Here is a 22344-nt window from a genome sequence, read left to right as displayed (position 1 = left end):
ATAAAAATTAGCTGGGTATGGTAGCTGGCACCTGTAATCCCAGCTACTCGAGAGGCTGAGGCAGGAGAATCACTTGAACCCAGGAGACGGAGGTTGCAGTGAGTCAAGATTATGCCACTGCACTCCAGCCTGGGAGACAGAGTGAGACTCTGTCTCAAAAAAAAAGTTACCAAGGTCATGCTGCTGGTAAGTGACAGCACAGGGACAGGGACCCAGGTGTGTCCGTTTCACTCTGTCTTAATCTCTGTCCCATCCCAGCAAGGAAAAGGGGTCACTAGAAATTATCATAATACATTTAAGTAATGATTTCCTTATGTGGATGCAATTTATTCCTTTCAGAGCACTTCTACATTAATCTTCTTTCTCCCCTCAAGGTATAAGGCTGAGAGTTAGCTAAAGAAGTTACCTTCTCCATCTTACATATTTGGAAACTGAGGCCCAGAGATGGTGGGGGTGCCATGCCCAAGGTCACTCAGAGAATGGGAGGCAAACCTGGGCCTAGATGCAGGCCTCCTGACTTCTAGCTCAGTGCTGCCTCCTTGCTAGGGACCCTCTCCACCCCAGGACTCAGAGTCAGCCACACTTGGAGGCATCGCCTGTGGGTCCTGGGAACTTGTGGTCACAGAGGTTGGGTGACAAGTTTTTTCTTCTTCTGTTTTCCAGGGTCTTACGAATGTGGAATCTGTGGCAAGAAGTACAAATATTACAACTGCTTCCAGACCCACGTGCGGGCACACCGAGGTGAGAGGATTGCTGGGGCAGAGCCACACCTCCCACTGCCTGTCTGTTTCCCACTTGGGCCCCTCGTGGGTGACCCCAGAGGCCCTGAGAGCTCCAGCCTTTCCCATTCTCCTCCCACTGTCATCAGTAGGGCAGGGTGCCAGGCAGAAGGGAGGCCCCCTGATGCGGGATAGCACGGGTGTGGGAGGGGGACTCCAAAGGACATACCTGCTTCCCTCGGGCCTCACGCCTCCCAGGATAGCTCATCACTGTTCGGCTCAGTGGTCCCCACAGGGCACGTGCTGGGGTCAGTGCTTGTGTTCCTCATGACAAGCGTGGGAATCGGGAACAGGAAGGATGGCGTCTGTTCCTGCTGGAGCCTGGCAGGCAGGGAGGAGAGGCTGACATCAGGGGCCCAGGGCAGGACTGTGAGCTCTTCCCCTGTGGCTTCCCTGTTCTTTTGCGCTTGGCACTGGCCCTATCACTGGGCCGGTAGGCTCACCCCCATCACTCTCTCTCTCTTTGCAGACACCGAAGCCACCTCAGGGGAGGGAGCCTCCCAAAGCAGTGAGTACCTTTTCCTCCTCGTGGGCTGCTGAGGGGCAAGGGCTTGGGGTGGGAGGCAGAGGAGATGCTCATTCCCTCTCCCAGAACTGCTCCAGGTGGCCTCAGAGAGACACAGTTCTGGGGTTCAAGCTTTGGGGCCGGACCATCCTTACAAAACCGCAACATGGAGCCTCAGAGCAGCTATGCCCAAAGTGTGGTCTGTAGCAAGCTCCTTCTGGGAAGGTTAGTGGGCGTTCTGTCCATGACGATTTCTCTGGCCAAGTAGCTTGGAGAGACCTTGAGTTTCACTAAGGTGAGCAGGTTTCTTTCTTTTGGGTGTTTCCAGCCCCTCTTTGGCAGATGCGGCCCTGCAGCTCCCCTGGAAGCGCGGGGTTTGCAGTTCCTGATGTTCTTTTGACTCTGACTCATGACTTTGGGGCTCCGTTGCTGACTTTTGGGACACGCTGCTTTGGAGCGTTTTCTCCTGAGCCCCCATAGTCCGGGGCACTAATTGCTTATTGGTGACTTGCCCTGGGGTGCCATATCCCAGCACCTGGGGTGGCCCAGGGCCTTAACATCTTTGACACCACGGCTGCTCACAGGCCCTGCTTACCTTCCCTCCAGTTCTAGACACCAAGCACCTGGTAAGCGAGCAGCCAGTAAGGTGTAGGCTAGGATGGAATCACCCCACCCAATAATACAAAGCTTCAGAAGTCACAGTTCCACCTGTCGGTATGTCGCCAACAGAAATGTGTGCATATCTGCTGAAAGATGCAAACTAGAATGTTCTTAGCACACTGTTCCTAACAGTTCCAAACTAGAAATCCCCAAATGCCCAGTGCTCATTGAATGGATAAGTAAGTCTAGTAACAGAAAGGACTACTGTGTGTTAGTGAGAATGAACAATTTATAGCTACACACAGCAACATGGATAACTCACAATGGTGAGCAAAAGCGGCCAGGCGCAAACAGAGTTCATCCTGGAAGACTCTACCTAGAGAAAGGGCGAAAGCGCTAAAACTAATTATTGCCGGTAGAAGTCAGAAGAGCGGCTCCCCTGGAGAGGGGGCTTCTGGGTTCTGTTTCTTGAGCTGGGTGCGGGTTACCTGGGTGTATTCAGTTTGTGGAAATTGAACAAGCTGTACGCTTACGATGTGTATACTTTTCTATACCAGGGGTTAGCAAGATTTTTCTGTAGAGGGCCAGATGGTAAGTATTTTAGACTTTATAGGCCAGACGTCTCCGTCACAAGTATTCAGCCCTGCCCTTGTAGTGGGAACATGCCAGGAACAGAGATAATATGTAAATGAATTCCTTACCAAAACAGATGGTGGGCAGGATTTGGCCCGCAGACTGTAGCGTGCCAGTCCCCATTCTACGGGCTTGTTACACCACACCATCATAAAAAAAGATTTTTAACATAATAAATAAACATCACCACCCCCCGCCCAACAGAACCCCAAACCAGAGCAGTTTGAAGAGGTGCCGATGGCTGAGAAAGGATTTTCACTGGCCTGGGTCCTGACAGCGTTTCTTCTGAGGCACTTTCCCGTCCACCCCGTTTGGATTCTTATGCCAAAGGAGAGGCCGGCATGTTCTGGACAGGAATCTGAGACTCAGGTCGGCTAGACACCTGCCACAGGACTCCAGCTGGGAGGAGGTGGGAGCCAGCCCTCCCTCTCCAACCCTGCCCTTCCTGCCCCAGCCCCAGCCTGCCCCTTGGCTCCCATCTCCCTCAATAGCTCCATTCTTTTCCGGCTCCCATGGTCTGACTGCGGTCAGCCACACATTTAAAGAACTTCCCTATTTATCTTTCCTTCCTTAGCTATTCTGGGCCCCTGGCCTCTCCAGCAGCCCCTCCGTGATCGGCTGTGTTCCGTCTGGCTTCCGTTGTCCGCGGGCTTGCTGGTTGCTGAGGGCTCTGGAGCCAGGGGTATTTTTAGACTTTCCATCACTTTTCCCTTCCTCCCTGTGGAGTTTCCTCCCCACGGCTATCGCGAGCTATTTTATTCTCAGTCCTGCACCCCCGCCCTGACCCAGGCCGGCAGCGCCTGCTTGGAACGCCTGGCCTCTGCTTTACAGGGGCCTGGCCGTGAAGTCATGGAGCCACAAGGGCCCAGCTGAGACTAGTGCAGCCCACCCCTTTTGCAGATGAGGACACTAACTCCCACAGAGAGGGAGTCATGCAGCTTGTCGGTAGCGGAGGTGGGCCTAGAAATGAGCCTTGCGCATTCTATTAACAGTTCTAGGACTTTTCATTTATTTGCTAGGAAAATAGTGCAGTCTTACATAGAAGCATAAAGACACCCATCTGTCCACTAAGTAATAAAAGATTAGTCCCTCATGCTACGTCACATTAATGCTTGTGACTAAATTAGGTAACATTTGACAGGTATTTATTGGGTGTTAGGCATTGTGTTCCTTTATTCTTTGTTCTAATTCTGGGAAACGGAGAACCTCTCATTCCCATTTTACAGATGAGGAAATGGAGGTGCACAGGTTAGGCAGCATGTCTGAGGTCTGTCGCCCTTGTAAGTGGTGCAGTTGGGTTTGATTAGGCAGCCTGATTCCAGAGCCTGCCTCCCTGAGCGGAACCACAGCGGCATTCCGAAAAACACCGAGCTTTCATGTCTGAAAATGGACTGGTTCTGAAAATGTGTTTTCACTGACAAAAAAAAAGATTCTGTTCTACTCTTTAAGAATAACCCTCTTGCCCTAATCAATTCCTGCCTGCAGAAGACCTGGGAACAGGCTCCCCATCCATGTCAAAGAGATGTCAGGATGTGGGAGCAGGGTGGGGGTATTCTCAGCAGCAGAAACTTGGGGGTTTGCATTTTATTGGCGGTAATAGATGTGGTCCTGAAGCAAGGGGTCAGGCCCAGCTGGCCAGGAGGCTGTGTGGGTAAAGACAAGCAATTGGGCAGGTGGTAGCAGATGGCGGGAAGCACTTGTCAGCTTAGGAGAGGAAAATCAGGGCAAAGCCCAGTCTGGAACCAGACCCCAGGTGGCCTTGACTTCTCCGTCTCTGTGACTGAGCAGGAGTCCTACACAGAAGGCAGAGTTGCAAAGCGGAGACTGGGGACCATGGTCTGGACGGGACCTGATGGGGAAGTTGTCTATGTTGATGGCTGGCCACATGAAAGGATTAAAGCCTGGGCCAGGCATAGAATCCTGGAACCACCAGCCTGGGGGAGGCCCCAGGAATCAGCTCATCTACATGCCTTTCCCAGCTCCCCCAGTTAGGGGGAAAAACAAGGAAGTAGGACCAGACTCTCCTGCCCCATACCCCGCCACCTCTTTCTTGGATGATTTTGGCACCCAGCATCGTCAGAATGTCTCCAAGGCTCCTGTGGCTTCTTGCTCAGGGACCAGTTTGTGTCTGAGGCTCTGGCATCTGTAAGGCATTTTCAGAGAATACCATTGCAATGGAAGAGGTGAAAGGGTGGTGGGAGGGAGAGGTGGCTAATGCCGTTTGTGCCCCAAGTTCAGAACGTAGGGCCAGAAACCTTCCCACAGAATTAGCTGGCGGTGTAACCTTGTGGTAGAGGATTGCATCAGATCCTGTATTTGGGTTCTGAGGGGCAGGAGAGGGACCAGGAGACAGGTACCCCAGCCCAGAACTGATGTGCAGCTTATTCAGACAGAAAAGGGCCACATGCCCTGATCCAGCCTTAGCTGGGAGTTAGTGAGTGTTTGAGTCCTAGGTCTCCCTTTCCCCTCTGTCCAGCCTTGAGCAGACCACCAAGTGTTCCCGTGCCTGGGGAGATGTGATTGATAGGCCCTGCATCATCCCAAGCAACACACAGGTGAGGTCTGTGCCAGTGCAAACGTTAGAGTGTGCCGTTGTGGAGGGCGTCATGTCCTGTGTCCAGCCTCAGATGTTGGGTAGACCTGGAGGATCATCCAAACTCTTACCCCTTGTTAGTTGCCTATTGCTGTGTAGCAGATGTCCCTAAAACTTAATGACTGAAAACAGCAAGCATTGATTATCTCTCAGTTTCCAGGGTCAAGAATTTGGATATGGTTTTGCTGGGTCTTTGGCACTGGGTCTCTCCCTGGCTGCAGGCAAGGACTTGGCCAGGGCTGGGGTCTCATCTCAAGGTTCGATCAGGGAAAGAACTGCTTTTTTTATTTTTTTGAGACAGAGTCTCGCTCTTGTTGCCAAGGCTGGGGTACAGTGGGGTGATCTCAGCTCACTGCAACCTCTGCCTCCTCGGTTCAAGCGATTTTCCTTACCTCAGCCTCCCAAGTAGCTGGGACTACAGGCATGCACCACCATACCCAGCTAATTTTTGTATTTTTAGTAGAGACAGGGTTTCACCATGTTGGCCTCTATCCCTTGACCTCGTGAACCGCCTGCCTCAGCCTCCCAAAGTGCTGGGATTACAGGTGTCAGCCACTTCGCCTGGCCAAGAGCTGCTTTTAAACTCACTCACACGGTTTTTAGCAGGGTTAACAACCCTACTAGAGTTCTGTCCTCCCCAGGGCCTTAGACTGAGGACCTCATTGGCTGTTCACCAGAGGCTGCCCTCAGCTCCTGGTCACCTGGGTCTCTCATGGGGCAGTTCACAAGCCAGCAGCCAGCAGGTGTGAGCTGGAGAGAGAAGGTATGCTTGAGACAGAAGTCATGATCTTTTGCAGGCTACCCTCAGAAGTGATACTCCATCATGTTTACTGCACTCTGTCCATTAGAAGTCAGTTACCAGGTCTAGCCCAGACTCACAGGGAAGAGGTGATAGAGGGTGTGAGCATCAAGAGGCCAGGAGCCCTGGGTGTGGTGCCCAAAGCTGCTCATCACAGGCCCTCCCAGCTGTGCCCTTGGGGCAAGTCCCTTCTAATCCTCAGTTTCCTCGTGTGTAAAATGAGAGACTGCTTCTTCCTTCTGCTGCAAGAATTGAGGAGATACGGAGGAAGAGCCAGACCGGCTGCCTTGCTCCTGGTAGCACCTGGGCTTCGGTGCTGCAGGGATTGCTACTCTCACAGCACTTCTGTGAAGGGTGTGCCAGGCCATTTAAGAACCAGGCCCTCAGGAACTCAGCTCACCTAGGGCAGGTTTGAGGGTTGGTTTTGGAGTCAATTCTGGGCTCCCAGTCATGTGGGACCAGATGTGTGGTCTGGATCTCCACAGAGGACCCCTGACAGCCCAGCCTACATCCTGTGGACCCAGGAGGCAATACAGGGCTGGCTTGGGGTAGAGGGTGGGGCCAACACCGAGGCAAGAGCTTCACCCTCCTGCACGTCGGGGAGGAGAAGCTGGGCGTTCCAGAGGGTAGGTGGTGCCATGGCCTTCCATGGTCCAGAAGACTTGGGCAGTGCCAGGGAACAGACTGGCTCAGGAACTGACTTTCCTTGGGGTCATTCAGTTGAAGCCAAACTGGGCTAGTCCGGTCTTTGGTTTCTGAGATGATCTGGCCAGAAAAACCCCACCCCACATGACTGTTGCCCTGGTAACCAGGTGTGTGTTTTCATCCTTTGCAGACAATTTCAGGTACACATGTGACATCTGCGGGAAGAAGTACAAATACTACAGCTGTTTCCAGGAGCATCGAGACCTACATGCAGTGGACGGTGAGTCAGGCCCTCACTCCCTGGAGTCACACTAAGAGGCGCCCTTCCTTCAAGGCACAGCCCCCAGCCCTCCCTGCCTCCCTCCTCCCTCTTACCCAGAAAAAGGCCAGGCAGCAGCCGGAACCACGAGGGGGGTGATCAGCCCTGCAGGATTCTGGGGGCGGGAACGTCCCCATCATACTCCACATACACTTCTATTTAGGTTAAGTAGTGAAATTGCCATTTTTATAGGTCAAAATCAGTAGAATATTGGAATTTCATATTGAGTCATTTTATAGTTTCCTATTGAGCATTTTCATGTTCTGATGAAATTAAACCGATTTTAAAAAACGAATGACGGCCTTTTAGCATCTTAGAGAATTAGAAATTAGAACAATGCATTTAGCGAACACATTTTTGAATCTTAAGAATCCTAGAAAGAGGGTCTGTGACCTTAGAAGGCACTTAGGGGTTCCCCGTCTAGCCCCACACCCTCAGCCTGCCTTGAGTTGTGACAGCCAGGCCCACCACCTGTTACCACTGGCCCAGCCCTTTTCTCACCTCTTCTTTTCTCTCCTCCCAATCTCTTCCTCTCTTCTCCTGCCCTGGCCCCTTGAAGGCATGCTGGCAATCAGACACAGTTCTAGGCAAACAATGCCTGCCTGCGCTGGGGTGGGTGCCTGTCCCAGTGAGGACGAGGGATTGCGGCCCAGGTTGTGTTCTGGTCCGGATGTGCCCTCGTGTTGTCCTGGTTTTGGGGGGCTTCCACGGTGGCCAGGGCAGCCCTTCTGGGCCTCCAGGCAATCCCAGGGGGCCAGGGGCTGGGAGCGGCAGCAGAGGCAGCTCTGAGCAGGGACTAACAGGGCTCCTGTTTGCTTCTTTCCTTCTGCGGCTGCCGCCTCCCGCCCCGGCGCAGTGTTTAGTGTGGAAGGGGCCCCCGAGAACCGGGCAGGTAAGTCCTTGGTGGGTGCTTATCACCTCCCCTGTCCCCAGCTGGGCTCCTGATACCTGGGGGACCAGGGTACTAAGGGCCATATGTTCTCCCACAGACCCCTTCGACCAAGGTGTTGTGGCCAGTGACGAGGTGAAGGAGGAGCCCCCGGAACCATTCCAGAAAATCGGGCCAAGTATGCGGGATTCTCTCTGGGGCCGAGGGCGGGGTGGGGGCTGGCCAAGGAAAGCAGGGCTCAGTCTCACTGCTAGGGCAGGGGGAGCAGTGGGTGGCATCCCTTACCTGCAGCAACGGTGCCCACCAGTCAGGACTGGAGCTTTCGAGGAGCTGCAGGCAGCACAGGGTCAAGGTCAGGGCAGTGAAGGCAGCCAGGCTGGGGCTGAGTCCTGGCGCTGCTGCTTACAGGCTTGGTGTCCTCATGGTCTGTTAGCCATCCTGAACCTCAGCCTCCCCACCTGTGGAGTGAGGATGACCTTTCCCCGCAGGTTTGTTGGGGGATTAAATGAGATCCTGGATGTAAACCACTTGTTAGCACAGTGCCTGGTACATAGTAGGTGCTCGGAAAATAACACATCATAGTCACCCGAAGGGGCCGATCAGCGAATTAGCAGTTCAGGGGCAGCCACAGGCAGACACTCTGTCTCTGTCCCAGGAAACCCCTTGAGGGCAGGAGCCACACACTTGTCTGGCCTGTTTTCGATAAACTTGTATTGAGTGTTGTAGCACATAGCAGGGAGCAGGACGTGTGTGGTCCTGCCCTTCGGTAATTAAGATGGGGCTTGGGGGTGGGGACAGCAGATAATTGAACAGTTAGTTCCAACACAGTGTGCAGGGAGCTGTGGGGGGCCTGGGGGAGTGCTGGAAGCTTTTGGGTAGAGGCAAGGGTAGGGCATGAACCCCTGCATCCCATGCAAAGGCAGGAGAGCTGTACTGGTCCCAAGAATCGATGATGGCCTCAAGTCTTACAGAGCCTTGAATGCCAGCAGGCAGCATCCCCGGGCAAATGAGCCAGAGAGTTTACTAAGTGGAGAAGGAACTTGATCCGGTTTGCATTTTAGTAAGCCCAATTTTGCTGCTAGGAGGAAGATGGATTGGGAGGGTCCGGGTGGCCAGCCTAGGGCAGGTGTGGTGGGACAAGTGAGTGAGATTTGTCCTTTCCAGCCATTCAGGTATTGACACACCTGCTGTTTATCTCTGTTTCCTGTACCTTACTTACTACCCAGCAAGAAGAAACCTTTATGGCCTCTGCTTCCTTCCAATAAGGATCTAAGGCAGCTTAGAAAAATATACACAAAAACAGAACAAGCAGATGAGGATATCTATGTGAAGGAAAATCAGAGGAGCTGAAATGCTAAGTTGGATACTTTCTTTGGGGCAGAGCCCAGTCCCAGCCCTTGGAAGGGGTTGGGTGGGTCCCCTCCCCTTCCCCCAAATGCTTTTTCTTCCTCATCCCTTGTCTGTGGTCATGGGATGATTCTTTGCTTTTTTCTTAACTCTTTTTGAAAGCATTCAGGAAACTGAAGATGAGATAATGTCTATAAAGTGGTTAGCACAGTGCTTGTCACATGCATAGTAAACACTGGATAAATAGGAGCATTAAAATAATCTTAAAGATGAAGAATATGGCCGGGCGTGATGGCTCATGCCTGTAATCCCAGCACTTTGGGAGGCTGAGGCAGGCAGATCACCTGAGGTCAGAAGTTCAAGACCAGCCTGGCCAATATGGTGAAACCCTGTCTCTACTAAAATTAACTGGGCGTGGTGGTGCGCACCTGTAGCCCCAGCTACTCAGGATGCTGAGGCAGGACAATCGCTTGAACACAGGAGGCAGAGGTTGCAGTCAGTGAGCTGAGGTTGCACCACTCCACTCCAGCCTGGGCAACAGAGTGAGATTCCATCTCCAAAAAAAAGATGAAGAATATGACAAAACGCTCAACCCTCAAATACAGGAAGTTAGTTGCTGCGGGGGAAACATAGATGTGAATCGGGCATATTTGCAGCATTCAAAGAATTCATAGTCTGAAAAAAAAGAAGAATTCATAATCTGGTAGGAAAGACAGACATTCATAAGCAGATACAGGACAGGAACAGAAGATCTGTGACCTCCCTGTTCAGTATCTATCCAGGGTCTGGCAGTGGTCCCAGTGTGTACTGCCGCTCTTCCAACCATGCCATTGTCTTTAGGAAGATGGGCTTTGGAATCAAGCCTGGGTTTGAATGCCATCATCACTAGCTTCCTAGCTACTTACCCCTGTGAGTGTCCCATAAGTTGGGGACAAGCCTGTTTCTGAATTTTCCAGTGCCGTTGGAGCACGCACACGTAAGATGTCTCGCCGAACACCTGGCTCATATCCAAGGTGTAGTAAGTGAGACATGTTACTGAGAAAGAGTGAAGGGCAAGAGTTTACAGCCAACCCAGATAGACTCCCAGCTCTGCACTTAATAGCTGCATGATGTCCTACCAGTTTTCTAATCTGTCTAATCCATAGTTTCTCTAACTCGTTAAGTGGGGTGATGACAATAAAACTCACCTTTCAGGATTGTCATGGGGCTTAGTTGAGATTATGTTTGTAAAAGAATTAGTGTAGTCCTTGACATATGCATGCAAAGCATTAAATAGGCGGTACTTGTTAATTACCCAGGAAGAGGCAGAACAAGATGAAGCGTGTTCTGTGTGTCTGTAAGTCTGACAGACAGCCAACGCTAGGACCTGGGAGGAATTATCACAAATTATAAGGAGTGTAGGATTGCATTGAGAAAATCAGACTGGATCTGACTGCCAGCGTGCTCCCAGCTGGACTGAATGGAGCTGTGATTGCTGGGGTGGTGTGAGACCATCCCTTGCTACTACTCAGGAGCTGGCTCGTGAGACAGAAATGTTGCTTCTTCGGCTCCTGTTTGTATAAGCAGGCCAATGCCACAGAACCCAAAACAGGATTAGCCAGTAGAGGAGCCATGTATTCTGAAGGGACCTATTGCCCAAGTAAAGCTTTGCAGTCAGGCGAAGAGGAGGCACCCTGGCAGGAGTGAGTGCTGGGAAGTACACCTTTCACATCAGCATCAGCTGAGCACATTAGAGAATTAGGTACTTAGGTTGGAGGAAACCCAGGCAGTGACAGTGCAGAGAATCCTGCTAGAAAAGACAGAGTTGGTCCAGGAAGCCTTATGTGTTAACTCACTCTTCATCTGCAGATCCAAGAATTAACTTCCATGCTAATGGGCAGAGGGAGAATCAAGGAAAATTCATTTGTGTGGTCTGTCGAGACAGAGTTAAGTCTGGAATCATGGATGGGTTACTTGATTTTTATGCCTGAATAAGGAAGAGTAACTTGAAAAGAAAAAAAAAAAAAAAAAAGAGAGAACTGTGTAAATTCCACATAACAAGAAAAAGAGAATTTACAAGACTCAGAGAAGAGCACACCTCTGAAAATGACCTACCACAAAATCTAGAAGACCATGCTGTTTGACAGCCTTCTCGTATAAGGAAATATGACCTGTCTTACAGTCCACTTAGGCTGCCACAATAACATATTGTAGACTGGATGGTTTAAACAATTTATCTCTTACAGTTCTGGAAGCTGGAAGGCCTGAGATCAGGGTGCCAGCATGGCTGGGTTCTGTTGAGGGCTCTCCTCCTGGCTTGCACATGGCCACCATGTGTGTGCACATGATGATGTGAGAGAGACGGAGTGCTTTCTGGCCTTTCTTCTAATAAGGGCACTAATCCCATGGTGGAGGCCCCACCCTTATGACCTCATCTAATCCTGCTTACCTCCCAAAGGCCCCATCTCCCCATGCCATCACATTAGGAGTTAGGGTTTCAACGTGTAAATTTGAGGATGGGGGCACAGTTCAGTCCATAGCATGACCCCTGTGAAAAAGGACCCAGAAGTTGTATGGTGAAAAAGCAACAGAATAAGAAGATAAAGAGAGAGGAGTGAGACACGGAAGGATTTCAGGAAAGCAGAAAACATAAGAACAGAATTAAAACCTACATTCTGTATAGTAAACAGTCGAGTTTATCTGCAGAATTGGAAGTAGTGATATGAAGAACAAACTTGAACAGATGAAGATAATGAAAGGAAAATATGCTAAATAGGGAGAACAGGCAGCCAGTTTCAGATAATTGATGCTATAGTACCAGTGGTGAGAAACTTAGCACTCCTAAGATCTAGTAGAAGAAAACTTTGCTCAGCTAAAGGAAGATCTGTATATGCAGATTTAATAGGCTCATCGTGTCAGATAGAGTCGGTATAAAGAGACCTGTACCTAAATAGATCTCAGTGACTGTACAGGGGAAAAAAAGGCATCCAGGCTTGAAAAAGCAAGTTACCTATCCATGAATTCAAGGTGGACTTGACTCAGACTTCTCTGCAATACTAAATCTTAGAAGATAATGGATAAGTTTTGAAGGGAAAAGGTTGTAGTCTAGACAAATTGTGGTTTGTGTGTAAAGAGAAAAGGATGGGCTTAAAAAACATACTTTTTTTTTTATATATACCCATCTTCACAAAGTTATTTGAAGATAGGCTCTGATGAACTAAGTTGTAGAATGCATTTAAAGGCTCAATTGTGAGAAATTCATAGTATAAGAGGAATTGTGAGTAGTAAAACCAGATAAACTAGAAGTTAGTTTAAAATGTTCTAAATCTGATTATAAAATTGCAGAAAGAACATTATTTTAAACTATTAAAATTGAGGGTTTTCTTTAAAAAAGGAAGGAGGAATTGGTGAGGGATACAGTAAAGTAGGTTAAGCCAGTCCTACTCATACTGTGGCACCAGTCCGGCAGATCAACGTTCCTGGAAGCTTATTGGAAATGTATAGTCTTAGGCCCTACTCCAGACCTATAGGATCAGAATTTCCTGGGTAGATCCCTGCAATCTGTGTTGTAACAGTCTTTCTAGATGATTCTTTTACATGCTAAACTTTGAGAAACACTGGTTTATACTACCTTTCTCAATGATGATAGACTTTAAAATGTCATTTCCCATTTGACTATTAACAGTTAGAGAAATATATCTTATATACTGTCTATAACAATAGAGAATATTGGAAAATAATGGAATATCGGAGAATAATGAAAAAATAAAGAGTTCATATATCAAACAACTAGGAATTAAGGCAGCAATCAGAAAGGGTGGAGCATGAAGAAGACTCATAAAACCAAATCAATTATAGCAATAAAAGCAAATGGCATAATCTCCTTTATTAGAAGGCAAAGCTTGTCAGGTTGATTTAAAGTAATCCAGTTATTAATGGTTTATTAGAGACAAGGTTAATTCCTTATCTTTACTCTGCACTTGAGCTTCTCTTTCCTACTTCCAGAACTAGAGCAAATTTCCTATCATAGGTTTTTAGAGCACTATATATGTCTCCTTGAGAGCCCTTACTGTGGATGGAGTTTTAAATTTGTTTGAGTGACTCTGATTTTTCAATCTCCTTTTGTTAGACTATAAACTCCCTGAAGGCAGGAACTTTGCCTGTTTTTGCTCAGCATTTTGTACCAGCACTTAGCACAGTACCTGTTTAATGAATGACAGTAATGAGAAAATACAGGGACATGTCTTTAGTTACATGTAAACAAGTAGAAATCAGGATCTGACAAATTATCAAATTATTTATGCCAGATAAACTAATAAAATGGAATAATTAAATGTTACAGCACGAGTTCTTAAACTTTCCCTTGCATCAGAATTTTCTGGAGGGCTTGTTAAAACACGGATTGCTGGACCCAACACCTAGAATTTTTATTTTCAGTAGGTCTTAGGTGAGTCCCAAGAATTTGCATTTCTTACAGGTTCCCAGGTGATACTGATGTTGCTGGTCCAGGGACCGCACTTTGAGAAGCACTCTGTTGGAAAACAGTTTTATGTTACTAAATTGAGTTCACAGTGAAGATTTTGATCCCATGAGCCTTTATGCATCAAGCAACATTGTTCCCAAATATACAAAATAAATTTCGAAATATAGTGAAGTGGAAGGTTTTATCACAATCTTTAGTCTTTCACAGAGCGAGCAGACAAGACTGTATAGAATTTAAATGAAATATTTAATACAGTTTATCTAATAACAGTGAATCCTACAAAGAGCAAATAACTTACCTTTTCCAATGTTTATGAACCAGTTATAACAGTTATTTAACTACTAAAATTTCTATAGCGGGAGAGAAAAACTGTAAACAGACTAATAAACCAATTAAGAAAAAATTTTAACGTGTATAACAAAATGTTGATATCCTTAATCTACAAAGAGTTTAGTAATTTCATAAATGTCAGTATGCCTGTAGAAATGCTGGCTATAAACACAAAAGGAAAGTCACAAAAGAAAAATGATAGTTAATTAAACATGAAAAATAATCAATTTCCATAGCAATCAAAGAAATGGAAAAGGAAATCAGTAGTGGAATATAGTTCTTCTCATCAGATAGGCAAAATTAAGAAGGTGATATACTTAATGCTGGCTGCAGTGCGTACACACAGGTATTTTCACACCTTGCTGGTTGGGATGTTGGTGCTATGGTTATCAAAAGCCTTAAAAATACATACCCTTTCCCTCTCTTGAATTTTTCCCCAGGAAATAATGTGCAAAGATTATGTGGAAAAGCCTTTAATTTGCGATAATGTGCAAAACTAATGGGTGAATGTAAAAATTTCTATAAGGACATGAGTCACAGCATTTTTTTTAATAGGAAAAAAATTTTGAAACAATCTCAGTGTCCCTTGGTGTAGGAGATTGGCTCAGCAAATTCCAAAGTCCAGTGAGAACCGTGCAGCCAATATATGCAGTAGAGATCAATATCGATTGGGCAAATGTCCACAAAGTAATGTCAATTCAATACACCAGATTACAAAGAGGGTATTGATCAGGACTGGCTAATTCAGGGCTCACAGGAGCCAGACAGGTGGTATCAGTGAGAGCAGCACACCCCAGATGAGACAGAGTAAAGAGTGGGGACCAGGGCACCCTCCCCCAGGGGGGCAGATGCTGCTGTTTGTTTGGGGATTACAGATGATTGAAATTTCTCTTTAGTTTTGATTTTGTGTTTGTATTTATCAGTATTTTATAATTTTCCCCCAGTGAACAATATTACATCAGACATTTTTAAGAAGAAAGAAGTTAGGCAGTGCCAAAAGAGAGGTAAAGATAAAGTCGGGTGGGACTTGAGAGGAAGAAGTGACCCCTGCTGCTAGTGGGTGGGGGGTGCTTGGGGGCAGGGAAGGTCCTAGAGATGAGGGGACCCCGGGTGTGGCCACTGCAGAGGGCAGGGCTTGCGAAGGGGCTCATGAAGAGGTTGGTGTTGGAGGTCAGCACATTTCCTGAGCACCGGGGTTGGGGTGGAGCGATGTACCAGGTACTGTTCTAAGCACTTGCTATCTAAATTTAATCCTCACAGCAATCCTACAAGGTGGTCCTATTATGACCCGTCTTTTACAGATAGGAAAACTGAGGCACAGAGAGGTTAAGAGACTTGCCCGAGGCCATCCAGCTCAAAGTGTCTGAGCTGGGATTTGAATAGGGGCCTTCTAACTCCAGAGTCAGAATTGATTCTAGCTGGTGGTCCCAGAATGGGGAGGAGTTATTCTGGGGGGTAAGAGCACGCTGATGCTCCTTGGTGGGGGCCGGCTGCCTGTTCTTACACCTTCGTCTTTTTCCTGGACAGAAACTGGCAATTACACCTGTGAATTCTGTGGGAAACAGTACAAGTACTATACTCCCTACCAGGAGCATGTGGCCTTACATGCCCCCATCAGTGAGTACCTCCTCCCGGTGGAGATGGGGGTTGGGGGGCCGGGGACAGAGTGGGCCAGCCATTAGCCAGGCCTCTGGAGCTTGGCCAGGAAATGGTGAAAGTAAGGTGAGTACAGTTCTGGCTCAGCTTTTAGGTGTCTAAATCTGACCCAGGGCCACCTGCTCACAGTGGCCAAAATAGCTGAGAAGCTCCCCTCTTAAGCAAGAGCAGAGTCAGAGCCCTGTCTTAGTGGACTCAGAGGCCTGTGCCCACGTGATTGGGGGAGGGGGGTAGACATTGCTTGTCCAAGTCCTGCTGTGGTCCCAGCCCTGCCTCCTTTAGGTGCTTCCCCATCACAAGGTTTATGGCTCTCCATCCCCAAAGCCAGTGCCCCATGATGCAGCTTCAGTCTGAACAGATGCAGGGAGGAGCCCAGGTTAGGGGCATGGTTAACTGGACAGGACAGCTCCCTCTTGGCCCCTGATGGTGGGAAGCTAAGGAGGTGGCAGGAACCCTGAGCTGGGAGCCAAGCCCTGGCTGTCAATCCCTGCTGAGTCCCAGGCCTGCCTGTGACCTGCAGCAGGCCCCATCCTGTCTCTGGGTCACCATCTCCCTCTCTGACTGGGAAAGGAAAGAGCTTTAAAGGTCCTTCCCACAGGGACATCCTGGCCTTCCATCCTCCTGGTGCCCATGAGCCTACCTTGCTGATTTCCCTCCACCTCTTCTGAATATTAGAGGGGACTCCATCCTTGGATCCCCAAGTATCTGAGCTGGGAGGCCCATCAACTATCCTCCGCCTCGTGTGCAGGTGTGGAAACCGAAGTCTGACAGGGGCAGAGCTTGTGCAGAGTCTCAGGGCAATAAGGCTGGATGTTTAGCAGCCTTTTGGGGAGTGTTACTGCTTTTGTTCTTCACAGCTGAGCTGTGGGAATCCCACTCCCCATTCTGTGGATGGGAAGAGTTAGGTCCAAACAGAGAGAGAGGTCACTGGGGGCTCAAAGCCACTTATAGTCTAGGAAGGCCCAAGTCCCTCCTGGAGCCCTGCTGTTGGAATACCAAGGCTATCGGATAGGGAGGGAAAAGTCAGAGCCTGGAGGGTGGTGTCGGTAGCTTCCCCGGGAATTCTTCCCTGCTGGGCAGAGTGGCAGGTGCTGAGGGGTCTCCCCGTGGACAAGAACTCCAGGCCTGAGGTCAAACACTGGGCTGGGATTCTCATCCCAGCTTGCCCCTGACTGCTGTGTGACCTCGTGCCTATTGCTCTCCTTCTCTGGGCTCCAGTTGCCCATCTGTGAAAGCTCTTAAGATATTTTCAGCCCAGGATCTGGGTTATAGACATCTCTGACATGAGATACCTGCTATGGCCTCACTGGAAGAACCTATTCCGCCTCCCAGCCTGGGCTGCATGGGTCATTCAGTACCCACCATAGAGCCAGATCTTGTGTGGGGAGAGAGGATGTGGAGATTCCACTGGGTGGGCACCAGCTCGTTCAGTTGACCCACTTGTGGTACTGATGCCCACGCAGCAGGGCTGTGGTGGGGCTTGAACACCATGGCCTGCACCCCTTGAGGGATCCAGCTTTTCACAGCAGGTACAGGGCAGCCATGTCTGTGTTCTCCAGTGAAGCAGCGACTGTCCTGCTGCCTGGTGCCCAGAACGGATGCTACCCAGAATGCACTTTCAGTGAGGTGTTAGTTACAAGGCCAGACTGCAATTTTGGTTCAGCCTTTGGAGACTATCTTCAGTGCTTCCTGGAACAAGTTGAGTAAGGCCATGGAGTTAGTAAGATGGGGAGCTTGGCCTTGAATTCTGGCAGGCAGGCTCCCCACCTCACACTCAGCCATGAAGCTATATCTATCCTATATCCCATGTCAGGTGGTACAGCAGAAAGGGGTGTGTCTCTTGCACCCTAAGTTTTTCCCTGTCAGCCTGGTGCATCTCTCCTGAAGAGCTGTCTGCTTTTCTTTCTCTGTTCCTCATTTTCTTGTGCTTTCTGTTATGAACGCTCTTTCTTTCTGTATCAGCTTGTTGAATGAATCTCTCTGTTACCCACTGAAGTCTGGGGACTCAGGGATCATCTGTGTTTAAAATACAGCATGAGAGATTTAGCCTAGATTCAACAGAGAATTGTTTTATCCAAGGCTTACCAAGAGATAGCTCCTGCAAGTGGCCTCTGTCTGGTTCTAGAGATTTCTGTACCAGTGGACTCTTTGTGGAGGCAGGGGCTGGACTTGAGGGCTTCATCGGGTGGTGTCCAGGGCTGGGACTTGAGACCCTGGGTCTGGTGAGTGTCTGTAAGGACATAGGCTGACTGTGGAAGAAATTCTTAGAATTAGTGTTACAGAATCTGTATTCTTTTATGTCTGTTTTCTTTTGCTCAGCAGAATGCTTTTAAGATTCATAACATTGTCATATGTATCAGTTTTTCATTTTTTACTTCTGAGCAGTGTTCTATTGTATGAAAATAGCACTTGTTTAGCCATTTACCTGTTAATTTGGGTGGTTTCCAGCTTTGGGCTATTATAAATAAAGCTGCTATGAAAATGCTTATATGAGGATTTTGTGGGCATATGTGTTCATTTCTCTTGGATAAATACCAAGGAATAGAATTACTGGGTCCTAGGGAATAGTATGTTTAACTTTTTAATAAGTGATACGCCATTTTCCACATGACCATAGCATCTTACAGTCCTACCAGCTGTGTCTGGGAGTTCCACTTGCTCCGTGTTCTTGCCAACATTTGATGGTGTTGGTCTGTTTCATTCTAGCTATTCTAGTGAGGGGATAGTGGATTCTCACTGTGGTGTTAATTTGTATTTTCCTGATGACTGATGATGTTGAACATCTTTGTATTTACTTATTGGCTACTTACATATTTTACTTTGGAAATTATCTGTTTAAGTCTTCCGCCCAGTGCTTTGGCTGGGCTGTTTGTCTTTTTATAATTAAGTTGTAGGAGTTCTTTATATATTCCAATTGGTCTGGGTTCTTTGTCATATATATGTGTTGTGGGTAGTTTTTCCTAGTCTCTGGCATGCCAGTTGATTTTCATATGTATCATTTGATGAACAGATATCTTTCATTTTGATGAAGTCCAGTTTATCATTTTTTTTCTATAGTTAGTGCTTCCTGGGTTCTATCTCAAGGATATCTTTGCCTACCTCAAAGTGGTAAAGATATCCTCCTTTATTATCTTTTAGAAGCTTTATAATTTTAGCTTTTTTCCTTTACATCTGTAATGTATTTCAAGTTAACTTTTGCAAATGATGTGAGGTATGAGTTGAGATTCATTTTATTCCATACAGATACCTGGTTATTCCAACACCATGTGTTGAAAAGGTTGTCTTTTCCTATTGCATTGCATTGGTACTTTTGTGGAAAGTTATTTGAATGTGTAAGTATGAGTATTTTTCTCTCCCGTTGGTCTGTTTGTTTATCTTTATGCCTATTCCACATGGTCTTGCTTACTGAAAGCTTTCTAGTAAGTCTCAAATTAGCTACTCTTAGTTTTTCAATATTGTTATTTTTTAAGAATATTTGGCTATTCTAGGAACTTTATTTTTCCATATTAATGTTAGAGTCTTCTCTAATTTCTACCAAAAAATGCAACTTGGAGTTTGTTTGCTATTATATTGAATCTAGAGATTGATTTGGTGAGAATCATTACAGTAATATTGTCTTTCAATTCATGAACATGGTATATTTCCCCAAGTATATTTAGGGCCTGTTTAGTTTCTCTCAGCAGTAGTTTGTACTTTTCAGAGAAGTCTTGCACATATTTCATTCAATATCTCCAAATATTTTATGGTTTTTGACACTACTGTGACTTTTTAATTTAATTTTCCAGTTGTCTGTTGCTATTACATATAAAAAAATCAGTCTTTGTGTATTGAATTTGTATATTGTAAATTTACTAAATTTACTTATTAGTTCTAATAGATTTTTTTGTAGATTTCTTAGGATTTTCTTGTACATATTGATGTCATCCACAAATAAAGACAGCTTTATTTCCTTCCAATCTGTATTCAACTTTTTTTTTCTTCCTCACTATTCTGATTAGGTCCCTCCAGTACAATGTTGAATAGAAGAGAAATTAGTGAATATCTCTGCCATGTTCCCAGTCACAGAGATCAGTTTTTCATTGTTAAGCATTGTGTTAGCTAACGTAGGTTTTTGTAGATGCCCTTTATCGGTTGTAGAAGTTACCTCTTATGTATAGTTTACTAAAAATTTTTCTTATAAATTGATGTTATATGGTTTTTTCCCTCCATCTTTTGAGGTGATTCTATGGATTCTTCTCTTTTGTTAATACTGGTGAATTACATGGATTTAAAAAAAAAAAAAAAGAGTTCACCATTCCTCTACTTTATTAAAACACATTAAGAATATCAGAAAGTCAAACTAAAATGAACTGAAGAAAGTTACAACCTGGGGATGATTATTCTTTGCCAGAAAAAAATGACTTCCTTCTTTGAAGCTTCTGGTTTTTTTAATAGGTTATATTTCAGGTGTATAACTTGACTATTTCATATGTAAACATTGTGGAATAACCCCACAATCAGGTTCTTACATAGACATCTAAATTACTTAAAGATCCAACGTAATTCATGCAGTAATTGTTTCTAAGAACATTTTTTCCTCTCACTTCCATCTAAAATTCCTCAGGATTTTACTTACTTTTAATATCATTCCCTCCCAAAACTGTCTCCTCAAGGGCAGGGAAAGACAGTCTTAGGATTAGCAGAGTGCCCCATATTTAGTCAGTGGTGTGTTAATGATGGTCATAATTAAGAAAATGAAGATTTCTGGTGATGTTTTGTAAAAAAATATTAATTAAAGTATATTGTCATACAATAAAGTGCCTGTTATTTAAAGTGTACAGTTTGGTAAGTTTTGACCTATGCAGGCACCCATGAAATGGTCACCACAATCTAATGGACATACCCATCACCCTCAACAGTTTTCTCTTGCCCTTTTGTAATTTGCTTACTGTTTTCCCATCCCAAGGCAAACACTAATCTGCTTCCTATTACTGTAAATTAGTTTGCATTTCCTAGAATTTGACATATATAAAATCTTACAGTATGTACTTCTTTGAGGGGAAAGGCCTGGCCTCTTTCACTCTGCATAATTATTTTGAGATTCATCTATGCTTGCATGTATCAGTAGTTCATTTTCTTTTAATTGATGGTGAGTAGTAGTCCATTTCCAGATATACATGCTACACTTCCTTTATCTGTTCACTTATGGGTGGATATTTGGAGTATTTCTGGTTAGAGTTCTGAAGCTAATACAAATAAAGCAGTTATAAACATTTGTGTACAAGCCTTTGTAAGGACAAATGCTTTTATTTCTCTTGGGTAAATACCTAGGAATGGAATGGCTGGATCATATGGTAGATAGTTGTTTAACTTTTCACAACAGCCAAATTGGTTTCCAAAGTGGTTGTGCCATTTTACATTCCAACCAGCAGTATAATTTTCTTTTCTTGTAATGTTCCTGTCACATTGAGTATCAGAGTAATGCTGGCCTCATAGAATTGGGAAGAGTATTCCCTCCTCTTCCATTTTTTGAAGAGTTTATATAGAATTGGTATTACTTTACATAAGTATCCTATAGAATTCAACAGTTAATTTTAACAGTTAAAATTTCAAGCCTGAAATTTTCTTTCTAGGAAGGATTATTTAGAAATGTATTCCATTTCCAAATATTTGGGAATTATCCAGATTTTTGGTTGTTACTGACTTCTAACTTAATTCCATTGCGCTCAGAGAACATATTCTGTATTTTCCAGTCTTCAAAATGTAGTGAGATAAGTTTTATGACCTACCTTATGGTCTCTTCTCCTACATGTTTCATGTCACTTGACCAAAAAAAAAAAAAAAAAAAAAAAAAAAGTGCATCTTGTAGTGTCGATTAGGTTAAGTTAGTTAATAATGTGTTCAAATCTCTATACTCATTCCCATTTTTTTTTAATTGGTTTGTCCTATCAACTACTGAGAAGCATCAAAAGCTTCAACTCTAATTGTGGATTTGTCTGTTTCCCCTTTTAGGTTTGTCAGTCTTTGATTCATGTAATTTGACCCTTTGTTATTAGGTACACACAGCTAGCATCAATATGACTTGATGAATTGACCCTTTATAAGTCGTGCGGTGCCATTCTGTATCTCTGGTAATGCCTGTTGTCCCGAAGCCTCCTTTGCCTGTTATAGCCATGGCAGCTTTCTTAGGATTAGTGTTTGCGTAGTATATCTCTTTTCATCATTTTCTTTTAATCTACCTTTATCTTTGTATTTGAAGTATGTGTATATAGTTGTTTCTTAGGCCTTTATTCGGTCTGGTAATCCTCGCCTTTTAACTGAAATGTTTAATTCATTTACATTTAACATACTTTATTGACATGGTTAGATTTAAGTTTACTATCTTGTATTTTTTCTGTTTGCCCCATTTGTTCTTGTTCATTTTTTTCTTATTTTCATGTCTTTAATATTAATCAAGAATTTTTAAAATGCGTCTTAGCTTTCTAGCCATAACTCTTTTTCTTTAGTGGTTTCTTTGTGATTTATGATATACATGTTTAATATATTATAGTCTACCATGAATTTATATCATAACAGTACATATAAAAGCCTGACAACAGTATACTGCCCATGTACTGCCCTCCTGTCCTTTGTGCTGTTTTTATCATACATTTATGCCTACATATGTTATAAACCCAACAATTATTCTTTTAGCCTTAGTCAGTTATTTGTTAAGTAAGAAATTAGAAAATGCCTTTTATATTTACTTACATATTTACCATTTTATTTGCTTTTTTCCTTTTTTATATTTTTTTTTCTTTTTTTTTTT

At 45.5% G+C, this 22344-nt stretch overlaps 1 protein-coding gene across 6 annotated transcripts in view; it reads left to right on the top strand.

Moving 5' to 3' along the window:
- ZNF618 (zinc finger protein 618) overlaps nt 1-22344 on the top strand; it is a 173444-nt gene that overhangs the window by 124550 nt on the left and 26550 nt on the right. For 4 of the 6 annotated variants that reach the window (XM_017530296.2, XM_017530299.2, XM_017530298.2 and 1 more), the window contains 6 exons: nt 664-741; nt 1249-1287; nt 6745-6834; nt 7730-7765; nt 7863-7940; nt 15429-15518. In XM_017530296.2, the coding sequence (XP_017385785.1) occupies nt 664-741; nt 1249-1287; nt 6745-6834; nt 7730-7765; nt 7863-7940; nt 15429-15518 (411 nt within the window). Of the gene's footprint in view, nt 1-663; nt 742-1248; nt 1288-6744; nt 6835-7729; nt 7766-7862; nt 7941-14845; nt 14906-15428; nt 15519-22344 lie in introns of all 6 variants that reach the window. The other 2 variants (XM_017530308.2, XM_017530295.2) reach the window with 1 other exon arrangement.

Source organism: Cebus imitator, unplaced genomic scaffold (assembly GCF_001604975.1).
Source record: "Cebus imitator isolate Cc_AM_T3 unplaced genomic scaffold, Cebus_imitator-1.0 Scaffold64, whole genome shotgun sequence".
NCBI lineage: Eukaryota > Metazoa > Chordata > Mammalia > Primates > Cebidae > Cebus > Cebus imitator.
This window is presented reverse-complemented; position numbering and strand designations above follow the sequence as displayed.